The sequence below is a fragment of the Amphiprion ocellaris genome, chromosome 16 (assembly GCF_022539595.1).
Source record: "Amphiprion ocellaris isolate individual 3 ecotype Okinawa chromosome 16, ASM2253959v1, whole genome shotgun sequence".
Lineage (NCBI taxonomy): Eukaryota > Metazoa > Chordata > Actinopteri > Pomacentridae > Amphiprion > Amphiprion ocellaris.
Window position 1 is genome coordinate 13,970,264 of NC_072781.1, and position 15,830 is coordinate 13,986,093.

The 15,830-nt window shown below is 39.9% G+C and overlaps 1 protein-coding gene across 2 annotated transcripts; it reads right to left on the reverse strand.

The window, feature by feature from the left end:
- Positions 1-583: 583 nt before the first annotated feature.
- On the reverse strand, positions 584-6,694 carry agpat4 (1-acylglycerol-3-phosphate O-acyltransferase 4 (lysophosphatidic acid acyltransferase, delta)). 2 transcript variants are annotated; one of them, XM_023261792.3, is made up of 9 exons: positions 6,536-6,694; positions 5,601-5,782; positions 4,211-4,380; positions 3,940-4,101; positions 3,690-3,843; positions 3,471-3,573; positions 3,311-3,386; positions 2,084-2,282; positions 584-1,502 (listed from the first exon to the last, which is right to left on the reverse strand). In XM_023261792.3, the coding sequence occupies exons 2-9, from the start codon at positions 5,776-5,778 to the stop codon at positions 1,411-1,413; spliced, it is 1,134 nt and encodes a 377-aa protein (XP_023117560.1). In that variant the 5' UTR covers positions 5,779-5,782; positions 6,536-6,694; the 3' UTR covers positions 584-1,410. The 2 variants fall into 2 exon arrangements, with proteins under 2 accessions (XP_023117560.1, XP_023117559.1); XM_023261791.3 differs by having other exon boundaries at positions 6,461-6,693.
- Positions 6,695-15,830: the final 9,136 nt, after the last annotated feature.

Sequence of the window (15,830 nt, forward strand, 5' to 3'; positions counted from 1 at the left end):
TCACAGTCTCTTATAGCTTTCTCATTGACCTGCATCCCTTCTATGATTCCAAAATGTTGTCAATTTTGCCTCTGCTCTTTCGATTTGAGAAGCCAGAATATTGAGACTTTGTCAGGCCTGATTAAACCTGATGGAAAGCAGACAGGGACAGTATGCTTGGAAAATCAGGTTTAAAAAAAAAAAACTAGTGTCCTGTTTGCATGCTACCACCAGGTGTCTCTGTGGTTTGTTCCTACTTTCCCCCTTTTTGCAAGTTACACCCTCTAAAGAGTGTATGAGGCAAACTTTCACAATTCAGTGCGCACATATGCATGCATTACTGCTTACTAATAGGTTATTTTTCACAGTTTTTTAAAATCTTTATCAGCATACATTGCACCTGAAGTTATCAATAGAGCATGATGAAGGATGATGGTTATAGATAACCTGCAGACATTTGGAGTTTGGGTTCAAATATTTAGTCACAGAAGATTTCGATGGGACTCCAGTGACTGAGGAAGACTGAGATCCTAGTTTACTAAGTTAGTGATCTCTCTTCACTCTGAACAAGCAGAGCACACACAGAAGGAGTGTAGTTGTCGTGTAACAGTGCAGTATATCAATTTCTTTATTAAAACCACATGCAAGTGACTTGTAACTCATAGCAGTGACTCACCAATTTTTATCTTAACCTGCAGACTTCCGACTACAAGCACAATAAAGCCAAGGTGAGACTCTGCTTCAGCATCTGTTTTAAAGTGTTCCTGCTGTACAAATATTCTCATACTTAGAGTACTTAAAATACCTTGCTGAGGAGAGAACTTCAAGTTGAAGCCTTCGAGGGCTTTCGGAGTGAATCTATTTGCTTGTGAAGAGCTGTTCATTTGACTGGAGTGTAGCCAATTAGGAGGAGAAAGAGGCCTTCACTGCTGCTGAACACAACTCACATCCACACACACTTGACTCGTATCACAACTTCAGGTCATTTACTGTACAAACCACATTATTAAGCAAAGTGTTTTTAAAAAAAGGGAAATGTTCATTTTCTTTCACTGTGAAAATGCCTTTTAAGCATTACTTTGCAATCACAGAGGTAGTCCATTCATTCATCTGGTTATTTCAATTATCAGTAAACATATTTGTCTTGGTTGTATTCAAATATTAACACTCATTGGAGTACAATGTAGTAAAGCCTTTTTAAAAAAAATCTTGCCTGTCCTTTCAGTTTTGCAAAGGACTCTGTTCACCATGATCCGCTTCCATGATCTTACATGTTGAGCTTCTGTAGCCTAGCGTTAAGAAGGGGCTACGCTATGATGTGCTGTGCACTGAAGCAGGTCTGGACTTGTGGGATCAACAGATTCCTGCCAGACTGGCAACTTGCAGATTAGTAGCTGTGCAAAGAAGCAGCTCTGAGTAAGTCAGAAATCCTTAGTTTTTGTTTAGAGGAACTTCCTTATTCCCATAGTTTGAGCCTCTGTTGATCTCAGTCTGGCCAATCATCCAGCGAACTCCCGCTGAAGCTGTGAAAGAGAAGGTTCAGAGATGTTTGAGCGAGTCCAAAAAGAAGTGGCGACAAGTTTTGTACAGGACACGGTTATTTCCACAGTGAATTCTTTTTTGATTTTGTACAAATCAGTTCAAAGCATTCAGACTTTTTTGGAGACAAATTTTGTCATGTGGCTGAAATTGTCACTTTGAGAAGATACGTATTACACCCACAATTTAGTTCCAATTTATGAGATACTTTTAAAATAAATGCTAAAGTTTGATTTGTCTACTTCAAGTTTGTCATTCTAACCTCAACAACAAACATGGATCTTTATCTATTGTGAAAACTGGGACATGCTGGTGATAAACACATGCTATTAGACACCTCAGTGAAACTGCTCAAATGGATGAACTTTGCTGAGTAAGCACATGCCTAGATGCTGTTGAGGACATGCTCCCAAGACTGATGTATTTTCCAAAAAAGGGGGGACTTACGTTTGAGTTGTCAAGTCTGCTGCTTTATGGAACAAAAAGGAGCTGGTTAAATTAAGGGACGAACCCCTCTACCCGTATCAGGGTGACTTTCCCTTGCATGCGAATGTAGAAAACTCACCTGCGTAGCAGATGGCCGCAGAGACGACAATGGTAAGAACTGATCCAGAGCTGATCAGTTGAATGAGCAGCAGGGCTAGAGGATAGAGCAGCAAACAGGACCAGAAGAGCCAGTTGATCAAGGACCATGGTCGACGAGCAGGGCTCACTATGGGACCAGGAAAACGCCCCGTCTCTGTGTAGTGCTCCTGAAAACTGTCCTGTTACATTCACACAAACAAAACTCAATACAAACACATGGTAAAGGTTTCTTCTTTGAGAGTCATATTGGTCTCATGCCCACCCCCCACCCCCCCCCAAAAAAAGAAATTTAACTAGCATGTATAATATTTAACATTAGGATGTTAAGAGTAACAAGTTAGATCATGAAGTGTGTGGGCGGAAAATTAATGTTAAGTCACAGAGTAGAGAAAAAGAAAAAAAAACTGAAAAACGCATTACATTCCAAGTTTTCCCACAGTGTTTTATAGTGTATTCCACCCACTGAACCTAAAATGAACATCGCCTCCTTATTATCCACTTATACAACTTACCAGCAGTACTGAGGATAAATAACATTTTCCCCAAACACATCTATAAGCAAAGTTATTCAATCCTTGATGACCTCCAATAAATGTTTCTAAAAAGCATCTGACAACTCTCATTGGTATTTCAGCATGTTCTTCATGTGCAAAAGCTTCCAGCTCAGAGACATTCTTTGTTTTATGTGCTGTCGCAGTTTTAAACTTGGATTCAAATCTGGGGACTGAGATGGGCGATTCTTGAAACAAGCTTTGGTTAACTTGGCCAACATTTTCAGGCTGGAAAGTCCAAGAATTTAATGTACCCACTGAGGACGCCACGTTCTTCTTCAAAATAGCCTGATATTGTTAAAGATTACGTTACACGTTTGTCTCATTGCTCCCCGGACCAGAATTCACATTCTTAAATGTTTTTTGAAATTGTACCAAGATTTTGGTTGATATATTTTCATAAAATGCTGGTACCGTTCAGTAGAATGTATTGTAGGTTAAAGGAGTCAAATCATTTTGACTGCACTTGTACAGCCTTCCAGCTGTTATGAAATAAAACACTGACCTTCAGGAGCAGCTCTGCTTTAAATGCCGCATATTTAAAGATTATTGCTACTGTTTAGGCCATCATAATTTAGTGGTTTGTTGTCTCTACTCAGCAAATCTCAGTGAAAAACCCTGTATCCATCAGGACCATTCACCTTCAACACTCTCACCTTTTCCTGGTAAAGTTTGTGTAGCCAAGCAGCACACTCTGCCTCATCCTCTGGGATCAACTCCAGTGGAATTCTCCTGCAAGTAAGGAGACGTGAAGTCACATCACACAGATCCAAATACTGGTGAGCAAAAATTGAGATGCAGTACATTTCTTCCTACCTCACATATAAATCTGCATGATATTTCTTCCCATTAAGTATTCCGAGCAAGGTTGGCGCTTCATTGTTCCTGAAGTTCAGCGTGGAGTCATAAACAGCTGCAGCTACACAGGACAAGGAGCACAGCAGCAAGTAGCAGTGTGACTCATTTGATTTGCAAATCCATCAGCTCAGAGTATCTGATATTTTGTGGTGGCGATCCCCAAGGATGGATACTCACCTGTTCCTCTGAGGTTTTGGACAGTTACCCAGAATCCCTTGGTCCTGGGCAAAAGATGATACTTGAGTTTGGGTAAACCTTTGCTCTCAGCCACCTGCATGCTGATCTGGTGCTTCTTTGGCGTGAACCGTGTTCCTTCACAGTAAAGCAAGAACTTGTGGCAGAAAAAGACATCGTTTGGCATTATTCCATCAGTCTAAATCTAAAAAGATATTACTCTCAGTCATCTTGACTCTGTAATAATGCCCACCCAAAAGTTCTCTGGGTAATCCTGCAGCCTCTGGAGACTCTGAGCCACCGTCGTCCGGTCCTCCTCCCACTTGCGCTTGCAGAAAACTATCTCCAGGAAGTACCACATCCAGCCAATAATTGGTACATAAGCCAGTTCTTTTTTGGCTAACACCTTTGAGCTCTGGAAGTTGAAAGCATAATAGAAAACTGAAGGACAGCACTGAATTGCATTAAAACCCTCGAGGTCGAGAAATGGTAAGCTTGCGGTTCTCTCAGACACTTTGTCATACCCCAAGGACGCCAAATCGCTCACAGAACGTCCAGCCACACAGGAAGTCAATCTCAAACATGTGGTTGAGAACCACAATGGCATTCTCATTTCCATACAGTGAATAACTCTTTGGGTCGGTGTAGAGTGTGCATTCTGTCCCAGACCACCACTCCAGGGCTGCTACCATCTCTATGGATGACAAAGACGCATTGTAGGCTCAACTCGCTGACGCAAACAACATACTTTAAAGGTCCAATATTGTGTCAGCAAATAAAGAAAGTTTCACATGCCCCCAAAACATATGTTTAAATTTTCAACTCAACACACTGCAAGAATGGTTCATCTCACCATGACTGTATATAATTCCTGGTTTCTAAGTGGGCTGTTTCAGTGCTTGTAGCTTTAAATGCAGCCGAGTCCACGCCCCATTCAGGAAGAAGACTCTCTTTGTGTCAGCGAATGACAGTGCAAAGCAAAACAGTGAACCACACAGTAACTAGCACAGAACTGACTGTGTTTGTGAGAAGTGGACTTTCTATCATTTCCAACTTTCTCTCTGAAATTTGAGAATTGGACTGTATTAAAATACAGTATATGTGAGCACAGAGAGCAACAGAGGGGCAAACAGGTGTAAAAACCGAGTGGGTTTATGATGCACTAAAGCACAACTGGTGGCATGATAAGACAGTAAGCCACCCAGTCCTTGTTCACTGGTTTCAAATCAGTCTTAAAGTTTCAAGTATCTCTGACTGTTTATCAGCTTTACAAGTTTAAACAGAGCCAACCAAGCCTGTGGGCATATGATCAAAGCTATGGCAGCAATAGCTACATTAGCTGCAAAATGCGCTAACACTGAGGATTTTCTGATTGTTGTTGTGACATTTCCATCAAAAATAAAAGTAATTTACTGGGTCTTTAGTTTTCCAGATGCTGTGAACGCATGAAAAGTATTGTGTTCACTCTTGCAGCCAACAGCAGCATATTTGGTTTGCTTTGCTTGTGGCTGAGTCCTTTAAGAGTTTGCAAATTCAAGCATGAGTAAGTAAACCCAGTGGACAGTGACGCAGCTTGTCCTTCTGAATGGCTCACACTGTAAGCAGCAGGTAGCGAGGAGTGCAGGATTGTACAAAATCTGAACAAGATAACTATTGGCTCATTCAGTAAAAGTCTCACTGGCTTGTAAAGCCAGTTTATCAGGGCTTAAGTAAACACCTTCATAGCTTATTGACCTTATATTAAAACCTCAAGTTTATAACAAGCACAAAACAATAATACACACAATAAAAATCAATGGTGAGGTTGGACCTTTAATCTGACCTTGTTCATTGCAACAAAGTAACCACTAAACTTCCTCACAGTGGCAAAACAAACACAGCAAAAACCGACTTTAGATAAAGGACGGTACTTACGACTACTGATGCAGTAGGCCAGTCTGACGTTGAGCCTGCGAGCCAGCTGCTTATTGATCAGCCACAGAGGTGAAGTGCAGAGTTGCAACAGGTTGACAATAAGGCCGCTGGCCAGGAACACATAGCAGATGATCAGTTGGCACAAGAACTGGGATTTCAGCAGCTGCAGGAGGCCCATGGTTCTGAAAATGTAAAAGTAAACGCGTTAAAATCCAACCTCCTCTGCGTGTCACACCTTATTTGTGTCATTATTTAGCTAAGTTATCAGCTAGCTGCAGCCCGGGGCAGAAACAGACTGTTCATAAGCACACAGTCACCCCTGGCATAAAGAATGTCTTCAACAGGTCTTTCTTGTTTCATCTGCTGAATGGAACCATTGAGCTGAAATGAAAAAAATGTGGCCAATCACAGAGCAAATGCTCCCTCAGTACATGGTGATCTTTGGGGAAACAGGGAAATCATCAAATATTCACAGCTCAACTCATAACTATGCTGTGGTTTTGTTGGGACATTCCCTTAAAGTAAGTGTAACGTCAGTTATGCTCTGTGGTATTAATATTAATTAAAGATCAGGCCAGTCACAGTGTGGTTTAGCAGCTATTCCACGTCAATGAAAGGCACATTTCCTACAATCAAACTAGTTTTATTGGCAGTCCAATAAAAGTTTTAATTTTATGGTTGCATTAAATGAGGGTGGTGAAAAAGAGGGTGGAAGTACTTCTTAACAAAGTGCACGCAAAGGTCATTTCAACAGATAGCAGTGGATAAACATCAGGTTATTACCTCTTTGAGAGAGAGAAAAAGAATCAAAGCATAAAAACCTGCACACTTTAAATGAATCTGAAACACGTTACATTTACCTTGATCAGTCTCCAATCCTTCAACCTTTCCAAGATGTAAAACAAAACAAAACAAAATACACCAGCTTCCCTTACATGCCACCTGAAGTTCTTGTCCGTCAGATTTTCAATCACGATTCACTCAGCATCATGTGTTCACCGCTCCACTCTTGGGGGAACACGAAACTTCCCTGAATAAGGAACCACACCCATCTGACAGCACGCCTGGACTGGAGGATGAAGACATGCGTGAGCTCTGCTGCGGTCTAGAAACTCTGGTGCCAGGCGCGATCCTGCAAAGATCGTGTATTTTTAGCAAGACAGATCAAACTAAACAAGAGGGAAAATTCACGCATATTTATAGTCGCGCCTGTGCAGTGTAAACATGGCAACAGAAACAACAAACAAACCTAGTTTAGATAAACAGTGTATAAAATAACACCCAAGTCGTGCGTTTTACCCCAGGATGGATAAAATATGTTGCGGTTAGCTCGTGAGTGATTTATAAAACAAACTAATCTGATCTGGTAATAGTTCCCGCTGCTGATGCAATGCAGTTTTATCATCTCATGGTGCCACAGATTCAGACAGAGTGAGACCTCTTCCCGTGTTTCTCAATCTCTGAGGGGCCTTTATTTGGTCACAGGAAACGCACGAGGCTGTCAAACTGGGAGTCTAGCGCATGCGCAGTGGTGTTTTATTGACTAATGTGATGAAATATCGCGAAGCCATTAAATGTAGCCGCTGGATGAGCAGCAGAGTAGCTTCCGTGTTTCGGTTTGGCTGAATAGTAAAGACGAACCATAGACTGTATAAAAAGATATATACAGTCTATGACCTTCCTTCGTCTTCATACTGTTTATGTCAGGACTCAACAGGTAACAGTGTTGGTAGACAGCGTCCCCTGCTGGTAAGACACTGTACATGCGACAGAAAACGTAAGCTTTTCCTAACATACAGGCAAGAACACAAGTGAGTATTGTGTAGGGTTGCCACCCGTCCCTTAAAATACGGAATCGTCCTTTGTTGCGTCCCGTATTGAATCAATACGGGACGCAAATTGTTCCGTATTTTCATAAATGTCCCATACACGTCTCTCACACACTCATCCAAACTTTAGAATGAACAAAATAAAACACAGGAAATATTAAGGGCAGCCAATTTCATCTTCGTAGGACCTATTCATTCCTTATTCATATCTATGTAGCGAGAACCCGATGCGAGGTCCAGCGGATAGACCTTCTCTGTGTGCCCGGTCCTACCCGGTCCTATGGTCCTGTCTCTGGTTGCCTGGTTACAGACGCTGCTGTTCCCGCCCGTTTAAAAATGTCTACACCCGAAGCTCCACCACTTTCAAAGAAGCAAAAACGTTTGCAAATGTACAGATGTGAGTGGGAAGACTGGAACCCCTGGCAGTGGGTACAAACTGTGTTTTCTGTTGCTAATGGACTGTCTGAAGTAAGGCAGCATCAACATGTAAGAACCATGAGAACAGAGAGAACCCAACCAGCAGGTCACAGTTTATCATCATCTAATCATCTCCTGAAGTCCATATGGTGAGAGACATCAGTATCTGGTTGTTAATTTACCAGAGGATGCTTATAATCATGCTGATGTGGTCCTAGACTCTACAGTATTTTAGTGACTCAATAAATGCCTAAGTTGTTTAATATTATTTTAAATGCTTTTTATTTGTTTTAAATATCATTTATTATATACCCTATATGTAATCAATAAATGGCTTTTACCTATCTAAAGAAACTCACTCAGAACTCTGATACGTTACCAATACTAAACAACTAAATCAATAAATACATGCATACACACATAAATAAGTTAATGCATTCATTGTGTTAAGATAAGATTTTGATGGGAAAAAATGTCTGTAGAGAATTTCTTTCTCCAGTATTCTGCATTCAGTTGTTTATGTTTTTGCAGAATCCAGTATTGCTCACTGGCTGGTCATTTCATTTTATTAGTTTGGTTTCACTGTTTAAAATGACGCCACTTCTTTTCAGGTAGAACCTGTGATCATAAAACATTACAAAATTTTTAGTTTCATGTTAATAAAGCACTTGAAGCATTAAGTATGTCTAAGTGTTTTTTTTAGAATTAAACATACCACTCCTTAGGTGGTAGTGGCCCCGAGTTCAGTAAAGTTGGAAAGATATTCACAGGTTTGGACTTCTACCATCAATAACTCATTAGATACAGGTTGTCAAAACATAAATGATTCCTCTTTCCCATCATTGTACAGTAGACAATGTGCTACAAGCCCAGTTTTATCGAAAGTAGCTGTCTTTTAAGCTGCAAAAATAACATTGTTGTCTATGAGCAGCCGGCTGTGAACAGGTACGGTCTGCAAACTGCAACTGCTGCAACAGCGAAGAGAGACACAAATATTCAATAACTTCACTCTTATACACTGTAGTGTCACCAAAATCACTGCAGCCTTCAACTAGCTCCTGTTGACACCAATGTTATTCCTGCAGCTTGAAAGACAGCTACTTTAGATCAAACGGGGTTTGTAGCACATTGTCCACCTTACAACGATTTGAAAGAGGCATCATTTATGTTTTGACAAAATATTATTGATGCCGGAAGTCCGAATCTGTGAATATCTTTCCAACTTTACTGAACCGTGGCCCCGAAGAGCCGTGGTGGGCGTCCTTTATTTTCATTTCTGAAAAGTGGCAACCCTAGTATTGTGTACTGTATATCACTTTAAAAACTGTCACATCTTTAAACAGTTGCATTCTTAGGGTGTTTGCTCCCGTGTAAAATAAAAAATTAACAGTTTAGTTTTGCTTTTTTAAGAATACAGGCCAAATGCTCAGCCATGGTGTTAACTGCTCATCTTAGTGATGACGTGTTTTCTAACATCAAAACAAAAAACCCCCCCCAAAAAACAGGACATAGACCTGTTCAAAAGATGAATTAGAAAAGCACTCAGAGAGCACAGTACTCCGCCAAGGCTGTTCATTCCCCCATATGGCATTGTCAGAAATGTAGCATTTATTTATTTTTTTAGAAAAGCAGCATTTGTTTATTAGTTATTGATCATCAGAAATCACAGCAACATACAATGTGGCCATTTAATATAGATGTACCCACAAACATAATGGCGTTGCACTGAGCACAGGGGTGTGTTATGCATGTGTACATAATGTTCCGAATTGCGTCACCTAAATATGTAGTGGGTGCTGGGAATTGATGGGACTTGGAAACACCCCCACAATTTAATCAATTGTTCCTTGTATCATTTCCGACTTCCCGATAAGTCTGCAACGGTGTATTTGTAGTAGGATCACAATCATATGATCGTCAGCAGGCAGCTGACGTAGTGTTCACTTGTTGTCATAGTTACAGTGACGCCATGCCGCTATCCCGCAATGATACAGAAATCTAATGGATCTAATCACTTGGTCCTTGTGTCATTTCTGATCTTCCCTGAAAATTTCATTCAAATCCGTTAGTCCGTTTTTGAGTAATGTTGCTAACGGACAAACAGACAGACAGACAAACCAACGCTAATTGTCACATAACTCCGCCGCATTCCTTGGCAGAGTGAAAATATCTGATATGATCTTCAATGGGGTATTCAGCTGGTACTCTGGCTTCTTCCCACAGTCCAAAAACATGCTCAGGTTAGTTGGTGATTTTAAATTGTCTGTAGGTGTGTTTGTCTCTATTGTGTAGCCCTGTGATAGACTGGTGACCTGTCCAGGGTGTCCTCTGCCTTCACCCTAAGTCAACTGGGATAGACTCCAGTTCCCCCACAACCCTAATGAGGATTTAGTGGTGTATAGATAATGGATGGAAGGATCACTGGCAGGAGGCTTCAAAATTTCCACAAAACGGATTTAAAGTTACATATTTGGCCTATATTCTTGTGTAACTGCCAGTCCTAAGATTAGGAAACACATGCCAATGTATCTTTTGCATTCATAGTTGCTATTTTTATTTTTTACTTATTTTTGTCACACAGGTGGTGCGACTTGTGAAAATTAGAACTATAGTATCTCACAACCAGCATTTACTTTCTCTGAAAATTTAGCTAATCTTTCTGCATAGAAAGCCTAGTGTGATAAAAGCTAAATTTCTCTAGTGACTTTGCAGCATTAATAACTTAGGCTAAATATTCCACTTCCCAGACATTAAACACGAGGCATTTCAAAAGTCACATTCAAGCAAGTCAGTTAATGAGGGTTTTCATAATCTATAATTACTGCTGTATGATTTGGCCCATGGAAACAGAATTGAATAAATTTTCTCCCCTCAGATAATGATACCTTTTCTTTGCTCCCTTGCTGCCTTTCACTTTTAATGCTTTGACCAACAAGAATGTCTTAGACATTTCCCTCTTGTCAACACCAGAGGGAAACAAAGATGCACTAAACACAGCTCCCACAGATGAAAAAATAACTCTCAGAATGTATTTTCCTCTTGCACATATTGTAAATAACAAATCTGTTACTGCACACGTTTTCTCTTTTGTGAGCAAAAAAAAAAAGAAAAGAAAAGGTTTTCTTAGGACCTCCAAGCCAAATTAAACAGTATCTGATTATTTTTCTATGTTACCTAGAGACCCCTAAAAGCAGGTTAATGGGGTCCCATGACCAGTCACCTTGGGGGTTCCTGAGAAGTGCTTCCAAGCGTTCCTTTTTTTTTTTCCTTTTTTTTTTTGAACAGGTCCCATAATGCTTCAGCTCTCATGTCCTTTATGACCAGATAACCTTGAAGCATGAAAACATACAGTAAAGTAGCTCAGGAAGTCCTTTATGTTCAAATACCAAACACAAAGAGTGTGAAGGGGCTCCAGGGAACAATGTTCAGCATGTGTAGTATGTGCATGACCTCTTGTAGCTACAGAAGTGATGAAGCACTGCAGGTTTTTACCCTTTTAGCTGAACTGTGTTTTAATAAACACATTAACTATTTCTAATCCCTTTGCGCCAAGTAGCCAAAGTCAATAATGATGTTTATTCAACTCTCTTGCAGGCAACCATGTGTCAAATGCATTCATGAAACTGGCTTAAATGAGTCACAATCAGTTTTACAGTCATTCAGTCAGTGCATGTTGCTGATTACAGACAGCACGTGTTACTTTTACACGCTTGTTTTTTTCTTCTTTGTTTTCTGTTTTGATAGAAGGTGATGCCAATTTGGGGAAAATAAGAAAAAGACTCTCTTAACAAGGTATCCTCTGCAGTGAATACATAAAAAAACATTTTTATATTGTCTGCTCAAGGCAGCTTCACTCTTTAATTTTTTTTATGTTGTGGTCTCCTTGTTGCAGAGAATACACAGATGAGGAGTATACGCATTTAAAGGTATTCTTTATTTTATAATTCCACAGTATTTATATTAGTTATGTAATTGACTGTGCAGTATCAAACAGAACAAGTGCTAATTTCTGACACTACAGCCATAAAAGATGTTTGAAGATATATAAAACGTGTTTTCTAAAAGGTTTTTCCTACTTTATTGCCAAACTTTTTCTCAGTAGCCCACCACATGTGCAGGTTTCCACATTACACTTCTGTAAATTATGTTAGACAACGGCTGGTTTCACAAAACCATGCATGTGTTCAAAGAAAATTAAAGAGAAACAATCCCGTGGTGTCGAACTTTTAGCAGACTGTTCATCATTCCACACGGTGAAGGTCAAACATCGGTTGAAGTAACAATAAGCTTCACACATTTTGGAGTGTATTGGGCTTCAACTGCATATTACCATCCCTTTTTGCACAATCATAAACAGTCTGGTGGTCTCAGTGTAATATAAATGCTAATAGATGCATGAAATCAAAATAGACTGCAATAACCATTCACTCATTTAAGCTGAAACACCGCAGCCAAAATCTAGTTTGCAAGCACACGAGAAAGGCTGTAGAACAGAGTGAAAGCATGCGTCTTGAAATTTGTTGTTAAATTGAAAAGACTAACCATCAGAGTGCCTCGGACCCAAAGTGCCAGGAAGGAGAGTGTCTCATTCACACTTCACTGGGTTTTTCATCAAAAAGTGAGTTGATATGAGGTTACTGGATTTAAAGATGTGTTGCAGTGGCACCTCACCACAAGAAGTTTTCCTGGTCCAAGAAATGTCAACTTTCATTAAGTGAGCTATGTGTTACTGTTAAAGTTGTCCTTATAGGGCCCTCTTTTGGTACAGCAGGCAAATAGATACCATACAAGAGCAATGTTGTAAGTGTGAGTGCAGCTCTTGACATTTGTTGCCTGACATCTCCCTACTCTTATTTATTGTCCACTGTCAAATCAAGCAGGGAAGCTATAAAAGTAATTTAGAAAAGCTTCCTTGCTAGATCAAACTAAAGACCAAATGTAATAAAGCTGGCCTCCATGACATGCAGAAAAGCTGGTCAACTCAGCACCAAAACATCCGCTTTAATCTTGTAAATCTCTCTGTTGTCACCCCATTAGCATGGTGGAACAATTTTTCTAATAGCTGATGCCTGTTCCTTTTTTTTATTTTGTTTATTCCGAGAAACGTATTAATTGTGGCTGCAGCTGACATTTTTCCGTCAATACTGACTCAGGTTGATGGAGTGGTTCAAAGCCAGCAGCTTTCAGCCAGGACGAACTATACTTTTGGCTCAGCAACACAGGAGTGATTTGGATGAACATGCAGTATAAAGAATGCGCTGAAGATTAAGTGAAATCGCTGCATAAGTGTGATTTATGAACCATTCTGCGTCACTAGACTGTGACCTTCTTTGACAAATTGACACATTCAATCTTTTTTGCATAACTCTTTAAGGTAATAGGTCTATCAGCAGATGTTTTTCAAGCTGCACTCAGCGGTCTTGGGTCTCACTTTGAGAAAAGCCTAATTGCATATTCCTCACAATACAAAGTGTGAGGAAAGGAGTGTTGCCACGTTTGGAACACAAAATCAAATCAAATGCTTTGACTAGGCAGCACAATCAGCTGCATTAGTTGGTATTCTGACTGGAAAACTGACTGAATGCGTTTGTGCAAATGGTTTGAATAAATCATGAAAATCGTGGAAAAAGCCGCATTCACTCAGGTTTTGTGCACAATTTAGTAAATAAGGTGCTAAATTCGATTAGGTAATTCTGGATGACTGCATGCTGGAATGTCATGAAAGGCGATAATGTGCTCAGATTTTCTGAATGCATGCATTAGGCTCTTGGACATATAGGAAAAAAGTACAAATCAGAAAAAGTGACAACATAGCCTGGGGCCTAAACTTTATTTGACACGGTGTATATGTGCAGTAAGCCAGTAATGAGATCCTGATGCATGCAGTGCCGGTTTCTCCAGGGACTCGGCTCTGTAGCCTCGTTCGTCGGACAAAGCATCTGCGGGCCCCCACCGACACATCCGACTGTTAGGGAAGCACTGGGAGGTTTTCTGGAGACACCTGCTCTGCTGCTCTCAGGGGCCCAAGCATGAGGCCTGAACCGAGTGCCAAGAAGTGCTGGCCTAAGTGAAGTTATTTGATGTAATGCCATTACCAAGGTGAAGAAGACTAAAATACTGAACGATTATGCAATTACATGCCCTCTTTTTCAACTTTTACTCATGCCTCCTTTGACACATGTCAGAATTGGGATTTCAATGCTCGGGAATGAGAAAGTGATTCAACATGAGGTCACATGTGTAGGACTCTGGATGCTGGTCACAGCACATGTGCGTGTTTATGCTTCGAGTGTAATGTATCCACATGGAATTTCAGGATATTTCTAGTGTGTCATCTTTGCAAGAATAAAAAAAGCAAGAGATGTGTCTCTTTGCTGAAGTGATCAATATTTTCCAAAGAGACAATATTGTACAGAAAATATACAGACACAAACTGGTGTGCTGATCATAACAGAAGAAGATTTATGATTGTTGGATAGTTCAAGGCCTGTCTCTTTATTTTCCTGTCTGGAGCTTCAGAGTGGATTGAACTAGTTTGCTCCAGTTACATTCAGTGGCAAGAGAGCTGTAAAACAAAGCTCTGTTTATCTTGTCTTCTCAGTATTATGTGTGTTTTCATACTAGCAGTGGAATGGAAATGCTCACATTTTTGTACTTTATACTTGTGTATTTCTTTCTCCTGCCATTTTATACTTCTTCTTTTGTACTTTTTGCACACTGCATTTATTTAAAAGATACATTACAATTTAACACAGCAAACATATTCATACATCTTAGCAAATATGCATTTTTATAGATGAAAATATCCAGCAGTATGTAAAGATAGTTTTCATAAGCTTTAAAACCAAATATAGCAATATAGCACATTCGAGGTCTTTCTGTATAAGCAGTACTTCTACTAGAAATCATAACCAATTCTACAGTTCAGATTACTTCTATAGAGACTTTGTTTTTAGTTCATTGTGTTTGCTTTTCTGATCCACAACTGTTTTTGATTCAGTCTCACCACTCTTTTTGGTTCCATTGTAGTCTGACTCGCCAGATGTAGACTGTAGGTATATGACTGCCACTGTCTGTACATTTCACATAGACTTCTCCTCTCCAACTCTCTAAATGTTACTGTTTTTAAAATCCCCTTTGTTACGGCAAACAACCAAGCACCAACCTACATGCTAAATATTTCAAGTTTTGCCAAAGGCAAACCCTTGCTTGTATTTTTCAGCAAATTATCAATTTTAATTGCAGCGCTAACCTCACTGTATTCTGCCAAAGCAATCACCCCATCACCAGCATTTTGACTGAACTGTCGGTACATTCTGTTCTGAGCCCTGCAAAAGATGGTGTTCACTGGTTTAGAAAAATGCAAACACACCGGAGCTTTATTCCTCTATAGCATAATATGAGGTACAGTCAGGCTATTCTACACAGCACTGAAGAATGGTCTGGCTATGTGAGGGTAGTCCCTCACTGGTCATGCTTAGGCTGATGTCTTCAGGCAAATATAATAATATCAGAAACTAAAACTAAATACTTCCACTGAAAATGACATGCTTTCAAGGTGTCTTTTTGTAAAAAGGAGGGGAATTTTGTACAACCTGCATATGGTGGTATTATTCAGAAGTAAATAATTGAGTGGTAAATAATTTTACCTATTTTGGCATCTGAAAATATGATGCAAATGATTTTTTTTTCTTTTTTATATTTCAAGTTATATGTATTTTGTCTCTGTTTTTCAAAGATATGCTGATGCATTACTATTGAAAATGAAAATGTTCTATACTCACAAAATGTCAAGGTAAATGTTCTGTACTTATGTAGCACTTTTTTTTTTTTTTTTACCTGAGTGGTACTCAAAGTTCTTTCCAATGTGTTTCACATTCACTCATTCGCACACATTCACACACCAATGGCGAGACAGCTCCCATGCAAGGGGCTTGCCTGCCACTGGGAGCAACTTAGGGTTCAGTGTCTTGCCCAAGGACAC